The sequence below is a fragment of the Cottoperca gobio genome, chromosome 18 (genome assembly GCF_900634415.1).
Source record: "Cottoperca gobio chromosome 18, fCotGob3.1, whole genome shotgun sequence".
In the NCBI taxonomy this organism is placed as follows: domain Eukaryota; kingdom Metazoa; phylum Chordata; class Actinopteri; order Perciformes; family Bovichtidae; genus Cottoperca; species Cottoperca gobio.
The window spans coordinates 6,561,257-6,582,333 of record NC_041372.1 but is presented as its reverse complement, the minus strand read 5'-3'; the positions used below and the strand labels follow the sequence as shown (position 1 = coordinate 6,582,333).

The window sequence follows — 21,077 nt, the reverse complement described above, 5'->3', positions numbered from 1 at the left end:
GCTGATTTATTTACTGACAGCGCCCTCTTTTGGTGAGAATGTGAATGTTATGAGTGTGAAGTTTTTTGATAAACAGTTTTTATGACTATTTATTTTTATTCAGTTGAACAAATAAAGTAAATAACAAATAATTATTAATAAACAGATGTCAAAGCCCTATATATTTATTGGCACTACTTTGTCAATGTCCAGGCCTGGAACAGATTTTAGCGTAGGCCAGCAGACAGTCTAACACTCTCTCCAGATTATGACTAAATCCAGAAATGATGTTATTGCTTCTCCCACTCACAACCTATTTTTCTGTTCCTTTTAAGTGCGTCATCTGGGTATTTCCGCACTGTTTTGAGTGGGAGGTGGCAAATTGCGCTGCAGAGAGGGGAAAGGCAAAGAGGTGCAGCTGCGTCAAGATAACCAGAAGACAGTACCGGAAGCAGACGATCTTTTCTTCAAAATAATATGGAAAGTTGCTGTGAAAATCCACACAACCGTTATCATTTCATGATTAATTTAATCCCCTATGTATACATATTATTGTCAAGTATATTATTTACTATGTCAGATAAGCAAAATAAATGCATGGCAAATAGAAGCAGTTCATTAATAGGCTACTGAGTGTGAGAAAGACATTTATTTGAAGACAATGGAGTGGACTTTTCATGTACTTCAGAAGTGTAAGTATTGAAGTCACTATGTTGACGGTGTATTTCGCAGAAAGTTGCATTATTCCTACACTGTTCTTACCGGAAATCTTGTATTGTTCTTGCATTGGCCAGCTTTACTACTTGTACACTGTCGTACACAGACGTGGGTGGAGCGAAAGGCGACAGAACAGCAATGTCAAGAAGTTCGCACTGTCGTGTATGCAGCGTCTTTTAGCAGAAACAACAAACAACAGATTAAGTAGTGCCGACTAAGAAGCGAGATTTGGACTCGGACACAGCCATGGACGGTAAGTGGAACTGGACTTATTTGGCCAGTTGACTTAGTTTACTTGGAGGTGAAACTGTACAGGGAGTTGTTTTGCGCACAGGGGAAAGCCCCGCTATCACTGGGTTTGCGCGAAGGGGTGTCTGCTGTTCCCGGAGAGTAAGCTAACGTGTAGTAGGAAGTTTGACATAACTTTGTGCTTTTATTTCTTATCCCTGCCATACCAGAAGGAAAGTGTTATGTTATAATAATTGTACTTATTCCTCTGTGTGTAGTTAACTCACCTGGCACTCGTGAACTAAACAGTTTCGAGCTGCCAAAAGGCCTGTCGGGTTAGTCCACCTCATGGATTTCCTCATAGTGACTGAAAATGCCAAAACTCGTTCACAAACCTGTCAATTTATTGTTTATCTCTCTAATTAAGGAAGTATGTGATATATTATTTTCTTCTGTGTCATTGCTAATAAATCATCTTGAGATCGGCCAACATATAACCCACCAGGTAGCATTCGTTTCAATTAAAAATCTGACAATCTCACAACCGCCCACCTCAATTTTAGTGAACGGAAATTATGGAAACGGCTCACAATACACTGTCCGATGAGATGCGGGCTGTTTACTGGGACATATGTATGCCGATGTGAAAAACTGCCAATGCCTCTATTTTATATCACTTTTACTTTTGCCTGCAAGCCAAAGAGAATGAAATACTACGACTTTATAATGGATTTTCATAAATTGTTAGGTTGAAGTGTTTTAACACTTTTTCCACATCATTGACCTGACCTCCCAAAATAGATGGACATTTTTGATATACATGACTTAGAATATGGATAGTAAGAGGACCATAACATATGTCCATATCACAAAAAGTCAACAACATGTGAAAGCAGTAACGCCTTTGTTAGGGCATTTCGAGTTAAAATGACTCACAAGTATCTCAGATGCTTCAGAACTGATTTGATATTAGTACATTTAGGAAGGCTCATTTGTAGCCTTTTACTTTCACTTTCACAACACCAGACAGGGATGTCTCTCAAATAGTCAAAGGTATAATTAGTGTGGCCTTTATGCTCCGAGATCCAGATTCATTTACAATAATCATACATAATATTGAGTCTGGAAAGCAGGCATGTTACAACTTGGAAAACATCCAACCCATGCTTTCACATTAAACAAGTCATACTAGCTGATGGGTGGAGATTTAATCACCTGCTTTTGTGTCACACCTGTTTTCTTTCTATAAATCTTAACAATTCCTTAACCTAGTCTGAAACTAGAGCACTAACTGCTCTTCACTTACAATAGAGGCTCTTCGCAACGAGGTGGGTAATTTGACACCCATATTACACCCTGCCTTTCATTGTTTGCTTCTTTTTCTTTCTGCACTTGACAGGTAATTCATGGCGATTTAATTATATTTAGCTGGGAACGCTTGTATCTCATCACCCTTTGACCTCTTTGGACGCTGCTCTGTCTAGTAGATTTCCACCATGACCACCGCACAAATGTCAAACTCTTACTAAACCACAAATATGTGTTGAAAAAAGCTTTTGGTCTATGTCATCGGTGCTGCCACTGTATGCTGTGTTTCATGTACTGTTGATAGTGAATCACTAAGAGTTCTAAGACTTTGACTAACTCGTGGTTGATTTGTCTTTTCTTGTTTTCTGTCCACCACAGCTGTGTATGAATGGGGCCTGACCCCGCTCAACCCAGGTAAGAAGCTATTTCCCGTAAATGCTCAGTGTTCTATATGAACCAGTACTGACGTTTTATGAGTAAATATTTCAATACTGTGTACCGGTGGTCAATGACAGAGGTATTTCTGTGTTGAAACACTGATTTTAAAGTAAAACAGTGTACTTTCACAGTCTAGATCGATACTTTGTTTTTGCATTTCCAAAATACAGTGACATTTAAGTCACATTCTTCTTCTCTCACTTCCACCTGCTGCCCATCAGTCCAAGCAGCGAGCCCCTACATAGAGATCATCGAGCAGCCAAAGCAAAGGGGGATGAGGTTTAGGTATAAGTGTGAGGGACGTTCAGCCGGCAGCATCCCCGGAGAAAAGAGCAACGACACCACTAAGACCCACCCAGCCATCAAGGTGAGACGGGTGCAACTTACTTTTCTAGCTGTGTTCCACTAAATGTATCTTAGATTACATAATAATCCACTTTGGTGGAAGTTTGTTTAAAAAAACAAAGGAGGAAGTTTTACCATACTGCTACTATAATGCAATACTACTCTACCATACTTAAAATATGTTAACAAATATAAGGACTGACTCTGGGGAAGATGAAGATCAGAGCTGAATCTTCTCTGGCTGCAACCATTTTAATAGTATTTAAAGTTGTGAGCTTTTAAAGTGCTAGTACTGTAGGTGGCCTATTCCTTTTTTCTTTTTTTTGGAAAAGCATTCTTTCTTTTGTATTTTATTTTCTACTGGCTGATCAGCTGCTGAGATTCATTCCAGCCATGATAACACACAAATAACAGAACATTTGTAAATCTAAGTATCATGAGCTGTCATGCTACAATGTGGAAAAACAGCTATGTTACATAGCCATAGGCTGCCACAGTGAGTGAGACCAGCCCTCAACTAGACAGTAAACAAGCATCAACTCAAATATTTAGAATCATTAAAGTATGACATATTCCTCCTACAGGTGCACAACTACAGTGGCCCCTTACGTGTTCGTATCTCATTGGTGACGAAGAACCCACCGCACAAGCCTCACCCCCACGAACTGGTTGGGAAAGACTGCAAACATGGCTACTACGAGGCGGACCTGCAGGAGAGACGAATACACAGGTAGACTGGAGTGAATGTGTGGCTTACATGTGACAGAGACGTCATGTTCTGTGTCTCACGCACTGGAGAGAAACCTAAAGGAAATGATGCCATGTCAACTGTTCGAATTTACACTGAATTACCTCAGGGGAAACTGCACTTCCACATCAAAACAAGGTGGTATTTACAAGAGATTGATCTAGATAAGTACTTCATCATTTTTGGGAGATGACGTATTTAATCTCGCCTGTGTAAAATTAGCTGAGAACAAAGTTGCTCTGTTTGCTCTGCTGTTCTTCAGTCTAGCATCCTGCATGACAATCAAAACGTGCAACTCCTCCAAGAAAGTAAAAAGAAAGTATTATGGGTCTTTTGAAAGAAAGCAAGAATAAATTAGACGAGATGTTTTTTTTTTTATTACGTAATGTTACATCATTTAACCAGCTCGGCTGAGGAAACTGTGTTTGTCTTTCTATCTTTATCACAAGTGTGATGAAATTCAAACAAACGGTGTGTACTGCCTTCCAGTGCCACTGTATTGTGATACGAAAGTGCACTTCTTTATGTTAGTCATTTGTTTTTTCACATTGAAAAATGTATATTGTATTGATAAAAAGTTAGAAAAGAGCTATATGGTACTTCACATGACAAAGATTTCAAATACACATTATAGTCAATATTAGGGGTGTAACAATACATCAATCCAGATGTTTCTATTCGATGATCAACAATCCAATGTCATCGATGTAAAGTGAAAACATCGATACATCATTTCATCTTTAAGATACGCCTTTATTTTGAAATTCCCATGGCACGAGGTTTATTTTTATTATTCTTATTAAAAAGAATAGACAGAGTTTTTCATTTAAATGTCTGGAAAATTGACAAATTGTATTTTAGTTGCTTTTTGTCATTTGATATAAATGTAACTGATTGTGTTAAATATATGATAAATGATATTGTCTGAAATTGTACAGACTTTGTCATATCAGCAAACATCGCATTGTTGTCCGAATAATTGATATCGTATTGTGATAAAACTTGTGATTAACAGCCCTAGTGTCTCAATACTACTACAGTGAATTAATATGAAGAAAATTATATTCCTAAAATGTGATTCATTGTTGTTCTTAAAAACGTTTTATATACTATAAATTAAACATAAAATAAATAATAAAAACTAATAAAATGTAATGTCAGCTAAACAGTCGTTAACAAGGTTATATTATTTGATGATTAAATTATGCAGGTGGGGATCTGTGACCCACGGGGATGATGCTTTATCATATTTAAATGTGGCTTTCATGGGAGTGAAAATTAAAGTGCAAAAAAGATGAACTTGGTTTAATGGAGCGAATACTTGAACCATGTGTGAACTGTAAATTGAGTGTTTGACAACAGTTATGTTGGTCCCCGACCAAGAAATCAATGTAAGAATTCATACAGTCAAATTAGAAAGTACACGTATGCTTCAGTGGTTTCTGTGTTTTGGTTTCGGTCTTAGACTGTATTTGCTTTCAGTTTTCAGAACCTCGGCATACAGTGTGTCAAGAAGAAGGATGTGAATGATGCAATCACGTGTCGGCTGCAGACCAATAATAACCCCTTCCACAGTAAGTGGTCATGCTGAAAGAACGGTGTGCGACACAGAGCACTCTATTGTTGCCATTTCCCTGGTAAATCTATAATTTTATGTGAAAAGTTAATGTGTAGGTAGTGTGGAGAGAATACACATGTCCCACTCAAATGAGGAGACCATTATTTAACTGAAGTAGACCTGAGATTTCTGTCTTAAATGTTACTAATAAAAGTTAAAATAATCTAATTTAAAATATACTAAAACCAGAAGTTTACCAAATTGTTTAATTTTAAGTTGCAAAGCTAACAAGCTAGCTTAAAATGTATTTTCTTATACAAGACGGTACAATACTGCAGCTACTAGACAGATGCTTTTTGGCTAATGTCAAGCTAACTACAGGATACATTGTTATGGACAGTGTTATATCTTCACTCTATATTTGTGTCTTTCGCTCCTATTTATACAAATATATAAATACAGTTTAGCATTTACCTTTGCTATGTTAAGAACTTGTCATAGTTAGCATTAGCAGTGACAGCCACCCTAGCTTCACAAAGAGCTCGTCCTAACTGTTTAAATAAGTACTCTGTCTACAGGAGTAGGTGCTAAAATAGACAAAATCAATGATGGTATGAAATTCTGTCTGTACTTTTAGCACAGTAACAATAACAACCGGAAGTGTAATTTGTTACCTTCACCCTTGACTGATATTTTCAAAACTGATAGCCAGCATATGACAGGATGCAGTGCTCTGCCAGACTTCTGTGTTGCCTGATTGTGAACCCCACCCTTTCCCGGCTGTGTCTCGTCTGCAGTTCCCGAGGCGAAGGTGTGGGAGGAGGAGTTTGACCTGAACTCGGTTCGACTTTGCTTACAGGCCTCCATCACTCTGCCTACAGGGGAGCTTTTTCCTATGGTGCCTGTGGTATCACAGCCCATCTTTGACAACAGTGAGTGGGCAACACACACATGCGTACACAAAAGCAGAGTTTTGAACTTAAACGATTAATTGATTAATAATTTCAGGCTCCAGAAATGGGGAAATAATTCTAATATTCTCTGATTCCAGCCTCTCTCAGCCTCTCCCTGCTTTTCTTTGTCATTTATCATTGTAAACTAAACATTCTTTGACGTTTCACAGGTTAAATGATTATCGATAAATTGAAGAGATCAGCAGATTAATCGATAATGAAAATAATCGGTAGTTTGGGTCCTAGCTGCTGGTGATACTTTTGAGTGGAAGCTCTTTAATATGAATGATCAGGGTAAACTAATAAACCTACTTTGGATTTTTAATAAAATGCCAGTATTAATTGTATTTATAGTTCTTTGATATGGTCAGATACAGTATGCATAGACAAACTGCTTATAGGTTATAGGGCTTTAATGAAACTAATGGTTTCTGCGTAAGCAAGTTCACAATCAATCTCCTGCCAACTTAAATTCAGACTCTCTTTGTTCCTCTTTGCATTTGAACTTTTCTTGTCAGCCTGAAGATATTTACAAGAATTAGTCTCGATATTAATAACAAGTATGTTCATTGTCCTTCTTAACTCAAAGCCCTATCCACAATACACAGCTCTATATAGAGACGGAGTCTCTCTGTCGAGAATTGATTGTGAATAAGTCCTTCTTCAAATATATTGTTTACAACGCTGTATTGAAATATTCTGTTGAAATATGTTCACCAAAACATTTGTGAAATTCTTTGTACCTTTTGTGCTGTCAAAATGTGTTTCGTATGCAGGTCTCATCAATACATTTCCTCTCTTAGATGATTTAGAGTTGTACTGTCAGCATTATGTCTCCACAGCGCTGCTGTTGAGGCTCTAATATTATCGTTAGTATAAATTAATGTTTCCATTTGGCTTTTGAAATGTGATTTCCATAATTTAGATTAAAGCCAGGCTGACGTTTTCAAAATGAGCATAAAGACAATTATTTAATTTTTTGAATAATATACAGCAGATAAATGAAGCAATTTGCCTTTTGCTTCACTGGTGAAATTAAAATCAGAGAAATATAATAAATAACAAAAAAATAGCTACAAATCAAAAAATCAAAAGAAACAATAGAAACTTAATGTACAAACAGAAGATAAGGAATAGTACATATAAATTAAATTGTTTTGGCTGCTTAAATAATGTAGTATTGAAGTGACGTAGCATTTAAAAGGTGTTTGTTGGTAATCCCTAGCCTTGCTGTTGTATTTACATGTTTATATATGTTTTTTATAAATGATGTTTCTGTCTTAAAGGAGCACCAAACACAGCCGAGCTGAAGATCTGCAGAGTCAACCGCAACAATGGAAGCTGCAAAGGAGGGGATGAAATCTTTCTTCTGTGTGACAAAGTGCAAAAAGGTGTGAAATGCCTGCACTGTATGTTCTTTTGTCAGTTAATGGGTTCATTCTTTTGAAAAGAAATACTAAAAGTGAAGATAGAACCCTGACTTTCATACATGAAACTAAATTGATCAACTACATTGATGAAATAGCCAACCTCATAAATTACAAAGTACAAACTGCACTTAAACACGTCGTGGCGTGTCATGAATTAATCGGAGGGTGTTGCGTATCCCTATATATTTCTTAAATTCACTGATACTTCATTTATGTTTTCTTACAGCGATTGTTTTATTTGTAAATTCACCTTAAAGCTGCACTAATGTGTAAATAGGCAACAGTTTGCTCACATGTTCACCATAACTTTATAATAATGTCAATGTTGTGCTTTCAGCTTGATCCTGTGGACAAAACAAAGAGTGCCGCTTTATATACATTTCAAAAAACTTCTGCTCTCAGACAGCACACCACCCGTATACAGTACAACCGCCATTGTTGCATGTGAGGTTTAGATGCCTTTCAGTGTCTGCTGCGTGTAAAGCAAAGCAGTCGTGTTATCTGAGTGACTTCAATAACAGACCAACAAGCTGTCTTCCTCTATTCCAATGTCCACTTCTCATTTTTTATATCTTCTAATAAATGACTAACTTACCATATGTGTAGAATGACAATAACTTCCTAATGTGATTCAGCATTTTTGCAGTATATCACGAGGTTCACATCAGAAGGGTCTCCTGTGTCTGTGCTGTGATACTGACACAAAGTCCAACTCTTAAAACACTTTCTTTCTCTTCCTGATATATGATCATAACCAACAATTACAATTTATTTTCCAGTAGTTTGGTCTTTAAACCATGTGGAGTTTACATTCTCTGTAGTATCTCCTTATGTTTCCCCTTTTCTGTTCCCCTGTAGAGGACATCGAGGTGCGTTTCTTCCAGGACTCCTGGGAGGGAAAGGGCACTTTCTCCCAGGCTGATGTCCACAGGCAGGTGGCCATTGTGTTCCGCACACCGCCATACCACAACACTAACCTCACCGAGCCCATTAGAGTCAAGATGCAGCTGCGTAGGCCCTCTGACCGCGAGGTCAGCGAGCCAATGGACTTCCAGTACCTGCCCTCAGACCCAGGTAAGAACCAATGTTCCCATTTAATCCACATGATGTCACATTCGATACTAATATAAGATTTTCCTGAGAATACTAACTGCTTATTAAAAATGACCCCTATAGATGAATACAGGCTGAGTGAGAAGAGAAAGCGGACAGGGGACATGTTCCAGAGCCTGAAGCTGGGGCCCATGCTGTCTAGTGGTATGAGATATTTTTTTCTATCACTCTCACTGAGTGTGATTTTAAATTGCAGTGTAATCTAATCATGTCTGTTGGAATTTCAGTGTCCATTCCTCAAGATAGACGACACATAAGCCCGGCAAGGAGAACAATCACAACCAAGCCTCCATCAATGAATGCACAAGTTGGTGAGTCTGTTTAATTTGTCTTAAAGAAATAGAGGTAGCAATTTAATCTGTGTAGTAATAACACTTTCTTCAAAACAACCTTAAACTACAGATTGTAATTTTTTTAGCAAATTGCAATTTCGGATTTCTTTTCAAGTCTGACCTGCCGATTCTGAATCGATTTTTTTTTTCTTTCTAGGAACTATAATCGACAGCATAGACAAATATGTTTTGTCACTTTTCTTTCAAGGAAAATGAATGTTCATAATAAAACATTGACTATTAAATAATAATGATTAAAAACGTATTTTCAACCGGCTTTGAATCGTTCACCCACATTGCAACGATACAAAGCCGGTAGAAAATAGGCAAAGCTGCCACTGTGATCTGACGTGTTTTTGCGTATGTGTGTAAATTTGACCGGCAAAACAATCTGAAATATGAGACGTATCTGTATAAATATTATGTTTTCAGTATCGGAACTCAAATTCCTTGTTGTTTGTCTCCAGCAGCTGTGGTGCCCCCTGGTGCCAGTGGAACAAAACCCCAGCCTTCCTACTCATATCAACCGGGCCAGCTCTTCTCAGTCCAGCCCAAGGTAGAGACCTCCCCCTCTATCTCCGTGTCAAATACCAACCAAACATGGAGGATCATGGAGAGCCTGAACCTGGGCCCCCAGCCCAAAGCCACTCCAGTATCCAAATTTACAATGAGCCAGGCACCACTCACCTGTTCCCCTACCACCATTTCAACTGTGCACCAGGAATACCCAACTGTCAACATGTCAGACCTGCATGAATTCTTCCCACACATTTCCCTGGCCCAGGAGCCGGCAGCTTCTCAAGGAAGCACGGCCTCCTCACAGACCAGCAGCTCCTATACCCTCCTGGGCTCTCAGTTCCGGGTGGAGGCACCACTTGTGGACGATGATATCCCAGAGTTCCCTAGCTTTTCCGAAGCCCATGTCCCTGGTGTTCTGGACAGCCTAAACATGGACGACTTTGAGGACCTTCTGAACCCCGCCCTCATGAACGAGAGTGGACACGGCACCTCAGTGTTGCAGCAAGCTTCATGCCAACAAGCTGGCAGTTGTTCTACTGCCGCCCACAGTGTAGCATCCCAGAACATTTCTGACACCGCCGGCATCCCAGGAAGCACCTGGATGAATTACCCCAACAGCATCGTCAGCTTGCTCCAGAATGAGGGCATGATTGACAACAACAACCCCCGGGCCGTTGAGCTGGATGAGTTCGACGAGTTGATGTCTGCTGACGAGGATCGTCTTATTTCTATTTTTAATAATGGAAGCCAAGTTGGGTTTGTGTCAGGACACCCGACTTAAAGTTTGTCCACATGACAACGGACATATTTACATAGACCACTTGTATCTGCCCTTTTAACCTTCAGAACTAAAAGTCCTTTGTTATAAAACACAAAAAAGGAAACAAGGTGGATATAATGGGGCTTGTAAGAGAATGAATGTACCAAAACTGCTCACTATGGACATGTTTATTGAAACACCAGCAAGAATGAAAATGGAAGTGGGTTTTCCCAGGCCTTATATACCATTTGACCGACAAATTATAAAAATATGTACTTTTTTAGTATCCATCATTAACTTTGTTTTACAAAGACAATCCGAACAGATGCTGAAGGCATTTTTATTTTCTGTGGAACATGTTAAGCATGTTTTTATACTGTCATTTTAAACAATTATAGAACTCTGGTCAGTGTTAATGTGATTATAAACTGAAGTTTGCTAAGCAGTAGGTACTCTTAGTAGGAATTTATTCATATCTGGAGGTAAGTCTATGCAAACAATGTCCATTGTTGTAATTGAATATCCCCATGTATTATTTTGGAAGTTAATCGTTTTCTGAAGGTCCGCAGTAACTGACAACTTTCTTATACTGGTGCCTTTGTTGGGTCTCAACAAAATGTAGTAATGTGTTACAAACCAAATGAAGGTCTACATATAAATAATTATCAAGCTACATTAATAAGTATATGCTTATAGCAGAGAAGCTCATATTCAAGGAGCAGAATCAGATTCTGTTTTTGTGTCTGCTGATATCATTTCCTCTTGTATCCGTTTTTCTACAGTTTTATGAATAATGGCTGCAGTTTAACTCAAATGTTTCAGACCTGTAGGTCAACTTGCTTTACTCTGTAGTAAAAATGCTTTGAGATGAAGCATTTAATACTAGTATGATGTAAGCAGGTTCTACTATATGTGCCTTTTCGCTGTAATGAATAATTCTGTCAATTCCAAAACACTTTTTGGCAATAAAAACCACAACATATTAAGATGGCCTTCAAAAGTAGACTTTATTTGGCAACTCCGTCACGGTTCAGTACTAACCAAAAAAATGAAGTCTAACAAATTAGACAAATGTATATTGTAAAAGATAAAAAAAAGAAATGTTCATTTTGTGGATACAAATCAAGGATTTCTTATGTCTCTTCACCCTGTCTTTCAAGTAGGTGTTACAAACAGAACACAATAATACAAATACTCACTTATGAATACAGAATAAACAATAAAAAAACATGTGACAATGGTTTTGGTCACTTAGGAAATATTACATCTTAAGAACACAAGTATAAATGAGATGTAATGCTTTTTTTTTTGCCAAAAGGAAGAACTTGAGATCAAAATTCAATGACTGACATTGAAAACTATTTGTCAGTGAGATACACAGGACAACCTAACCAAGTGCCTCTTTATTCACCCGTTCTACAAAACTATCCTCTTGTTCTGACCGGCTTATGTTACTTCAAGATTGGTGATTCTGTTGACAATGTGGGAACGCCGGGGAACACACTCCAAGTTAAATTTGCTCTCATATATTGTTGGACAAAGTTTCCAGCGGTTGTTTCTGTAGATTCCCAGGTATGTGTACACGTCCGGCTTGTAGGTGAGAGAGCATTTGACCCCTGTGGCACGAATGACTGAGTCCAGCCTTAAAACGTCGCTCTCATCAGTGAAGTTCTCGTTATAGGCACAAATTACCTGCTTGCCATCTCCCTTGGCATTATGGGGGCTGACTTTGACTAGGGAGATATTGCCATCCAGGGCTGCTCTGGCCACACACTCCCAGGCATGGTCCAACTTGAAACCAGTGTCCAAGTGCATCAACCATTTGCCTGTGAGCACTCTATGGTTGAGTGCCAGCTCCTTCACTGTCTGGAAGCTGACAGGCCGGCCACTGGCCAAAAGTTTCTCCCAGCTCTCCTGGAGACCCATAACGTCCCCGACACTGGGGCAGTGGTTTAGGCCCAGCACAGCGATCCACCCCACAGGGCTAACCCCACCTTCCTCATTACCAAATCTGTCCACTTGTGAGGGCCCGTTGCTCTCTAGCCAGCCATCAAACTCGGATCTAGGAGTTCTTCTCGAGTCAAACACAATCCAGGGATCCATGTCTGCAGCCATGGCCTCGGCGGCATAGATCTCTGCAGCAAAGGGGGTCTGCACCGCGCCTTCGACAGGGGCCTCTTCCTCCTCCATATTGTCTGTGAGGCTATTACACAAGTCCTTGATCTTATCCTGTTGAAAGGTGTTCTTTATTAAAATGGTTATTCAAATCACAGGTGCAGTTTATAAATTAGTTTGTACTACTTCCAAATCCAGGCAAAAGTGGACAATTGGATTGTTTCGGTATGTTAACTAATGCTGCTAACTTACTAGCCTGCCACATTAGCAACACTTGTATAATAGCTAACGTTTGTCCACCAACATTTCATTCACAAACACATTGTTGTCCATTTCGTTTGTGAATCTTCTACAGTTAACATGTAACGTAACACGAAAAAATCATGTATTGTATTAACATTGTATTTGCTTGGCTCCAGTCTAATTGTAGCTAGCAAGCTAGCTAACCATTTGAACAATCGTCCATGTTTGCCTTCTTGACAATTTACTGCAATTGTGGAGACGGTTATTTAGCGTTACAGCCAGCTGTTGATCACACCTAACATTATAACATACATACTTTTCATGTGGACAATAAGAATAATTGCAAACAATGGACGTTGAGGCTTAACCTACCTGCAGGCGTTGGAGTTTGTTGTCCTTCCGCATAAGCGCAGCCCCGACTGACAACGGTCGAGCTAGTTGCCGTTTGGGTTTTGTTGCACGGCTATTCGTGCAATTGCGGTAACTGCGTGGCGCGGCCGAAATGGACTTTTGAAATAACTGCTATTACTCCCCCCAATTAACACATCCTCTATTTCAAAGTGTGATATGACAAACTCCATCCACATGTCCCACATGTTAACTGTATTACCTTGCCTCGCCTTGACTAATACTAAATCACGTACCTCGAAAGTTAAACATGTTATTTCGATAAACTCGGGGCGCAAATAAAGTAGTAGCTACAGCTGCTTTGTTATAATAAAAAAACATACAATCTAATTGGGCTGTCAAACGAGGTAGTTTATTTAGTTAATCAGGTAAGTTATAACGTACTGCAGTCAACTAAGGTCCAAAGACTCTTAAACGTAATTTTATTCCTGTACAAAGTTGCTCCAACTTGAGGGCGTTGGGACCCTGCGGAACCAAGCGGACCTGCCAACCAACAGGGAACGAGTGACGACGTGCTAACGAGTTAGCAGGGTAGCTATCCATATCTAGTGTGTGCGCGGTGGAGGTGATTTATATGATATAGAACACTATTTCACAATATATTCCATTTTATTTTAGGTTAGTCATCCAAGTAATTTAATTATGCCCAGCAAAAAGAAGAAATACAACGCAAGATTCCCCCCGGTAAGTTTAAACTTTGCTGAACCGGTTTTAAGTAAGTAATGTGTAATGGAAAGCTAACTTGTCTAGCTAGCTTGTCATGGATTCGGCCTGTTTTGTTGCCTAAAGAGCTAACCAGCTAACCAACAAACCCAAGCCTTTTACCACTAAAATGTGAATCGCATTAGTAGTATTATACCAACGTAGTTGTTTGAGGAATTGGCTAGCTTGTCTATTTTGCATCCCAGTGTTTGGTATAGTACATTTAAGGCGTGCGACGCAAGTTAGCTAGCGAGTCCACCAGTTAGCGTTGTTTTTAGCATGCCAAGCTAAGTGAAACTCAACGTTATACGTTATGGTTTGTGGGTGCATATTTAGCGATCTTCGGGAAAATTCAGAGTGCACACACTATAGAAATTCAGATCAACAAGACGGTAATAGTTTGTTTTAAACATGCATGCTATGAAAGTCCTTATGATCCAAAAATGTGTTGTAACGTTACTGTAATTTGGTAGCAAGTTACCTTTGTTACCGAGCGTTGGCTTTTGATACATACAAAGCTATCTTTATTTTAGTCTATTTTTAAAGTATGTGTCAATGTATTTACATGCATTGACCCACTGTATACACATGGGAAATACTAAACCTTTTTCTTCTTACAGGCAAGGATTAAGAAGATTATGCAGACGGATGAAGAAATAGGCAAAGTGGCTGCAGCAGTACCAGTTATTATTTGTATCCTTCCTGCCAAATATCTTCACTGTGCATGTTCTGAGGTGTCGATCATCAGTATGCGTTTAGAATGCACAGAATGATGTTGGATTTATCTAAATTGTACCTCAAACTAATAGTCTCACTGAAAGCTGAAACAATTACTTGATAAACCAGTCAATCAACAGAAAATGAATCAACACTTTAGTTAGGAATCGTTAAAGTCAGCGAAACTGCTGCATCTTAATTTCCTTAGCTAAGACGTCAGCGAGAGCCCTGGAGCTTTTTTTGGAATCATTGCTTACAAAGGCCTGTCAAGTCACCCAGTCTAGGAATGCAAAGACAATGACAACGTCGCATCTGTAAGTTTCTGTGTTTGTGTCCGTTTTGTTAAAGAACCTGGTCTATATTGCACTGTGTTGGAGTTGGACTTCTTTGGGAGTCATCCTCTACTCAGTTCATTCTGACAGACATACTACAGATGTGAATTGATGGTATGACTTTTCACTCAAATCAGAATGCATGCAGGTCTCTGGAGAAAGTAATGTGCGGATTTAAAATTGTGTCTCCACAGAAAGCAGTGCATTGAGCTGGAGCAACAGTTTGATTTCTTGAAAGACCTGGTGGCAACGGTGCCGGACATGCAGGGCGAGGGGGAAGAGAACCACACTGAGGGGGGAGGAGAAAAAGTCCCACGCAGGTATGTCTTTCTCGCACATACACACCAACATGTTTGTATAGCACCATAACTATTTAATTTAACTACAGGAAACTGAGATCGGCATGCTCCTATTTCACATACATGGCTAATCCTGGAGAATATGATGTGGGCTATGTCTAATCACTGTAACCTACATCTGAGGTTGACTCATTATTCTGGTTAATCGCTTGGTTAATTTCTGATAAGTGCATGCAACTGCACTATTATGAGGAAGAAATTAATAACTCAACTGGACGACACTCCTTATATGGGCACAAGGAGGGTCGCCATAGCCTTTTCCAGCAAAGACTGCTGCTTTAAATTGAAATTGATTGCAATATGTTTGTCATGCTTGAAGAGTTGCCTTATCACTGTTTTTCCATTTTGTTTTGTGATTTATATAGATTCATTACAAAAAAGAAAAGAAGAAGAAAAACACTAATTATTGAGGATTGTAGAGAAGGAAAAAGCAGCAGTGATTGTCAAATCAAACACTGACACTGCAGCTGAATTGAAGCAGAAAGCTTGGCAGAGTAGGAAGACTTCTTATTACTAAAGAGTGTTGCAGATTTGATTGTGATTCAATTTAAAGTGGTTGTAAGACACGCAGTCTCAGCACTGGGAATGAAGCAATGTGGAGTCAGAACATGTTTTGATTATAAATGGCTGAAAGTCAAACCAGCAGTTTTGTCCACATTATTCCCTGCATCATAATTGTTTGTTTATCTGAATATTTCTCATGTTCTTTTTTTGTTTTCTACCCAGGGGGAGAAAACCGGGTTCTGGCCGCAAGAATGGGGGGGCTGGCTCCAAAGGCAAAGACAAGAAGTTATCTGGCACAGAGTCGGAACAAGAGGTGGGAGTTTATTTGCATCCAGAGGACAATAGCTATCCATCATTTTATGAAGTTATTTTTTCTTAAATGCGCAATGGGCACAGAAAAAACACAGAAATTATAACTTAAAGAGAAATTATCATCACACATAGAATCATGTAATTTAATTCCATACAGTTTCAATGAGTTTGTGTGCGTTTGTGGTAAGAAGGCTCACTGGTATGTTTCTTGTGATGAAAACAGGATGAATCTGAAGACAGCGAGACAGATGGGGACGAGGAGGACGGCTCTCAGTCAAGCACAAATCTGCAGGCTGCATCTAAGTTCCACAGGTATGGACCCAGACCGTGTGTATTGAGATGCTGTATATGCAGGTTGAAGACGGATCACAAATCACACGTCACATTGTGCGACTCGAGTGTTTGTAATTGTCCTTTCATGCCCCCATAGTCAGAGAGGGGATTTCCTGTGTCCTGTGAAAACTATGTATCTGAAATAACATCAACTTCTCAGTAGCACAAAAAGAAAAACAGCCCTGTTTTCAGCTTTTGTGATGATTCATTCAATTCATTTTTAAATGTTTACATTACATAAGAGGTAGGAGTCCAGAAAATAACATTTTAATCCAGTTTGTCTGAAAGAAATCACCAATAGATTTGTGGCTCTTCATGTGGCCAGGGACACATTTGAGCCTGGCCATTGAATAAATGAATAAGACCTTATAAAATAAAATAAAACTCAACTTCTTATTATGAAACGTCATTTCATTATCCTGTTTTCTAGTTTAATTGGATGTCGTTTTTATTATGGAATGTCTGGAACTGTGTTTACGTACAGCAGCAGCTAGATAGTTGATAGTTTTACATTGTCGTGGCTAACAGGAGCTAACTGGTTTAATCTGGTGACAGTTGCTTGCTTAAGAGGCAGGAGGCAGCTGATTGAGCTCAAAGGGCATTGAACACACCACTGTCAAGGAAGAAATGTCTTTACAAAATAAAAACAGAAACAGAATAAGAATGATAAAGTAGCATTCATAATACTGGGTTGAAATAAATAATTTTAGAACGTAATCTATCTTTATCAAGCGGTCTTTCTAGGTCGCATCCACTAACATTTTCATATCGCGTTTAACATGGCTGAATTGAATATTGTCAGATAAACACAAAGGCTGCAGCAGCACAAGGTTAAACAAGATTAAACATCTAAGGTCAATAATTAAAGTATTAGCCCCTGTTCGCAAAGAATAAAAATCATTTTAATAAACTATTAAACTTTTTCAATCAGCCCATTTTACACTGTTAGATTCTGATTATGTCAGAACCGTGTAAAAATTCATGTTTCCCTCATGGTGCGGGGCAAAATGGTTACAAATAACTGTAATAAGACCAGGTTTTTGTGGCAACGTAAATTTAAAAAATCCATCACTGGTGCAGCCTGGGAGAAAATAGAAAACCCTCTACTTCCTTTTTATGTATTTTTCCACTCGCTATTGCTTTCTCTTCTTTTGTTTCATTTGTGAGTAATCCGTGTCTATTATTAAAGTGAGACTACGTAACATTCGCTGAACACCAACCACTTTAGCCACAAGTGATAATTACACGCGAATGCTAAATGCTAAAACATAGTGTAACAGTAGCACAAACTGCAGGTCATACCAGACCAAGGAAGTTTGTATCTGTATGAGGAATGGTGCGTTTCTATTGTTTTATTATCTCCACTTTTCAATTGTAAGACAAACAAATGTGTTGTTTCTTCTCTCAAAATGTAAAAAGTCTCTCTTTAACAGCAAATAATGTTCTAAAAATATGTCCAGCGTAAGCCCACTGCTCATTTTTGTTTTTAATGAACTTTTAAAATGATGTGCCACTTGAAAGAGAAATTGTTATTTTACAGCCATAGACAGGGAGAGGGTGCTGTTTTTCTACAAGAAACAACACGAAAACATTTGCTGTGTGCCAATTCCACACTACCTTGGTATTGTCAGCAGGTTTTGAGTATGTAGTACTCTGTGTTCACACTGGAAAAGTGGCAACATACAGTATACGCAAAAAAAAGTCTATATGCGATATGTTGATGAACACTGGAAATTTAAACAATTTTGGATCTTTGTCCTTAGAAATAACATGTTCTGTCTATTTGTTTAGTTGGCAGTGACACTTTAAAGTTACTGTTTGACTGACATGCAGTTGCACACACATGTCATTAAAAACATTTAGTATACTGACTGCAAAAACACTTGTATAAGTATATACTGCTTATAATTAGTATGTAGTGTGGGATACTGAAATATGAATGATGCCACAATTGGTGTTTAAATACCTCCTGAGTGTATATTTATTTTTGATTGAATCCTAACACCTGGTTTACACCTCTGTCTGTACCCCGCAGCTCAAACGCACCCCCCCAGTACACGCACATGGGCAGCATGTCTCCCACACAGCCCCAGGGCGGCATGGCCTTCGCCCCCCACCCATCCATGATAAGTGTCACACCGCCTCCCCCAGCCCCTGAGCCGCACAAATGCGAGGATGACGACGACGACGAAGACTATGACTCTTAGCTCCCCCCTTCCTCCACCACTCTCACGCACACACACTCTTTCAACATTATTTTCAATTTCCTAAGTTGTTCTTGCGGCTGCACTAAGCAGAGGAGGGAAAGACTCTTCATCGCTGCCCGCTGACAGCAAAGCCCTCGGCACCGTCGCAGGAGACACAAAACTGGTTGTATATTACGTGTTTTAATTTTCTTTTCTTTTTTAACGGTTTTATTTTATTGAAGAGGAGAATCCAACGAGGATGTTTTTTAACAAGTCAGTTGTTCTATTTTGACTATTAAAAATGGCTGTCGTCACTGTTTTTGCCGTGAGCCCCCGCAGACAGGATAGGTGTGGTTTGTGTTTCTTTGTAGCTTTTTCATTTGGCACTTTTCTTTCTTCCTCAATCTTCTGTAGTATACATTATGAAGTGAACAAGTCACTCAAGGTTGGCCCAAAGAAAAACTTCTATAAGTGGTAGTTAAAGCCTTAATATAGTCTTTGATGCTCATGCAAAGGCAACTAGCTGAGATGAGTTCAGGGAAACAGTTTAAGTATTAAGAAGGTGATGCGCACTTGTTGAAGGGAAAAGGAGGTCATTGTCTCGCCCATGAAGTGTTATATTACCATGTAATTAATTGGCTATTAAGTACTGCTGTTAAGATGTGAGCCCTACTTCCCGGCTTTGTCACAACTTGCTAGTCAGTCCAATTGTCGGGCTGTAACATAAACAAGGAAGCAGGTGTATTTTTACTATAGGTTAGCTAACCACAGCTTTTTTTGAATTTGTTTCTATTTTTAATTCACATTTTTATCAAGAAAACTATAAACCTCCACAGCCATGAAGCCAACCACATCAGCAGGTTCATTATTCACATCATTTTGTTTATTGTTGTTTTCCATGCTGTTGGGGCTCAGTTCCTCTGGCAGTTGGACTTTGTATATTATTTTATAGGACCATTAAATTCCCCTGGATTGCCCATCAGAAGTATACTGTGACTCTTGGACCATAACTTTGTTTTTAAAGTTGTTTGTCTCCTTTGTCCTCTCTCATTTCTATTCTGGCCACCCCCTCCAATTTTGAGTAACTTTACAATCTCCCCCCCCCCCCCCCCCCCTCTTTTAGATTGTTTTAAATGTATCCATTGAAAACAGAGATGGGGCTCCCATTTATGTGTCAGTCTCAGTATGAAATGTTTCTGAATAGACAGTTGAAGTTGACACTGTATTGTAAACTTTTAACATTCTTTTTATTTTGTATGGGTAAAATAAAGTTCATATTTCAATTAAAAAAAGAAGCAACGCTTGTTTGGGTTTGTTGTGTTTTCCATATCGGAGATGAAAAGCCTGAAAATGCTTTCCCCATCAAGCAAATCTGCAACAGCATTCATCTTTAGACACAGTTCTTTGTTTACCAGCGAGGGCTAAACCTGACTCCTGCGGCATCTTAAAGCAAAAATATTTCAAAGTGTTAATTTTTCAATTTCATAGGCGTTGAACACATCCTCTGTAGTCCTGATACTGTGCCTCCTTGCAATTGTTTTTAGTTTTTTTAGTTCCTTTATTTTGCAATATAATAGAAGTTTCCCATGGATGCATTTCGTCTTTATTTACTGGCCAATGACTCATGCAACCTGAAAGACAAGTGCTGCTATTTATCCTCAACCGTGCAGCCTCCTGGTATTTGAATCAGATATACAAGACGGTACAGGTTTGTGGAACGTTGTTCACAGAGAGGCGATTGTCACCGTCATGGACGCGCACTACTTTCAAAGTAGTCGGCACACTTGGCCTGCAGAGTGTGTCCAGCCCCTTTCCTCTTCCTCCTGCCTTCTTTATTTTTTAAACTGTCCATTTTGTCGTGTAAAAGCAGCCGCCTCATCTACCCCCCCCTCCCCTCGCGACCAAGCAACCCTGAGCCGGGGCCGCAAAAACAACTGCATCCTTCCTGCACAAGCGTTGACTCAGCGGACTGTGAGGAGGGTGGGGTTAGTTGTGTGGTTGAGTGTGTGTGTGTGTGTATGTATGTGAGGGAGGGTGGGTGTAGGTGGTTGACTTTAGGAGGTTGGTGTCCAAACAAACGGGAGCCATGGGACAGGGAAGGAGGGAGGGTGGGGGGAGCAATCAAAGGGCTAACAGAAGGAAGCACACTGTTTCCACACAGCCGCCGGAGGGGCCAAAGGTGGCCCTCTGATTCCCATCCACTCCCAGGTTTGGAAACCTGGGAAAATGTGGCAAAAAGGAATTCCCTGACTTTCATTGTGTGACTACTTTTTTTTAAATGCATCATGTGGTTCAGCCATGCTGTGGCCTTCATCGGAGTGCACACTGGGAACTAACTCATTAATATACTCTCAAATCTGTACTTTAAATGAAGCAGTGTGTCCCTGCTGCACCATGGTAGGTGATATTTGGGATGTTCTGACATGCAGTATGATGTA

At 39.3% G+C, this 21,077-nt stretch overlaps 3 protein-coding genes across 4 annotated transcripts; 2 read left to right on the top strand and 1 right to left on the bottom strand.

The window, feature by feature from the left end:
* Window positions 1–760: 760 nt before the first annotated feature.
* On the top strand, window positions 761–11,414 carry rela (v-rel avian reticuloendotheliosis viral oncogene homolog A). Of its 2 annotated transcripts, none has more exons than XM_029454464.1 (11): window positions 761–949; window positions 2,611–2,646; window positions 2,892–3,037; window positions 3,600–3,745; window positions 5,246–5,337; window positions 6,119–6,253; window positions 7,561–7,665; window positions 8,563–8,778; window positions 8,881–8,961; window positions 9,045–9,128; window positions 9,620–11,414. In XM_029454464.1, exons 1-11 carry the CDS (start codon window positions 943–945, stop codon window positions 10,447–10,449), a joined length of 1,878 nt encoding a protein of 625 aa, XP_029310324.1. In that variant the 5' UTR covers window positions 761–942; the 3' UTR covers window positions 10,450–11,414. The 2 variants fall into 2 exon arrangements, with proteins under 2 accessions (XP_029310324.1, XP_029310323.1); XM_029454463.1 differs by having other exon boundaries at window positions 9,617–11,414.
* c18h11orf68 (chromosome 18 C11orf68 homolog) lies at window positions 11,411–13,367 on the bottom strand. The gene is made up of 2 exons (XM_029454466.1): window positions 13,159–13,367; window positions 11,411–12,657 (listed from the first exon to the last, which is right to left on the bottom strand). The coding sequence occupies exons 1-2, from the start codon at window positions 13,189–13,191 to the stop codon at window positions 11,875–11,877; spliced, it is 816 nt and encodes a 271-aa protein (XP_029310326.1). The 5' UTR covers window positions 13,192–13,367; the 3' UTR covers window positions 11,411–11,874.
* Window positions 13,368–13,586: 219 nt separating this feature from the next.
* Window positions 13,587–19,942, top strand: drap1 (DR1-associated protein 1 (negative cofactor 2 alpha)). Its single transcript, XM_029454467.1, has 8 exons — window positions 13,587–13,725; window positions 13,813–13,878; window positions 14,517–14,589; window positions 14,834–14,927; window positions 15,140–15,265; window positions 16,031–16,121; window positions 16,344–16,432; window positions 18,489–19,942. The coding sequence occupies exons 2-8, from the start codon at window positions 13,837–13,839 to the stop codon at window positions 18,658–18,660; spliced, it is 687 nt and encodes a 228-aa protein (XP_029310327.1). The 5' UTR covers window positions 13,587–13,725; window positions 13,813–13,836; the 3' UTR covers window positions 18,661–19,942.
* Window positions 19,943–21,077: the final 1,135 nt, after the last annotated feature.

Bases quoted from the DNA above. Each gene is read 5' to 3' on its own strand.
- c18h11orf68 (XM_029454466.1), bottom strand. From the start codon at position 13,191: ATGCGGAAGGACAACAAACTCCAACGCCTGCAG. The intron at 12,658-13,158 runs GTAGGTTAAGCC...ACCTTTCAACAG, and splicing joins ACAAACTCCAACGCCTGCAG to GATAAGATCAAGGACTTGTG.
- rela (XM_029454463.1), top strand. The intron at 3,746-5,245 runs GTAGACTGGAGT...ATTTGCTTTCAG, and splicing joins CAGGAGAGACGAATACACAG to TTTTCAGAACCTCGGCATAC. The intron at 7,666-8,562 runs GTGTGAAATGCC...GTTCCCCTGTAG, and splicing joins GTGTGACAAAGTGCAAAAAG to AGGACATCGAGGTGCGTTTC.
- drap1 (XM_029454467.1), top strand. From the start codon at position 13,837: ATGCCCAGCAAAAAGAAGAAATACAACGCAAGATTCCCCCCG. The intron at 14,928-15,139 runs GTAAGTTTCTGT...GTGTCTCCACAG, and splicing joins ACAATGACAACGTCGCATCT to AAAGCAGTGCATTGAGCTGG. The intron at 16,433-18,488 runs GTATGGACCCAG...TGTACCCCGCAG, and splicing joins GCTGCATCTAAGTTCCACAG to CTCAAACGCACCCCCCCAGT.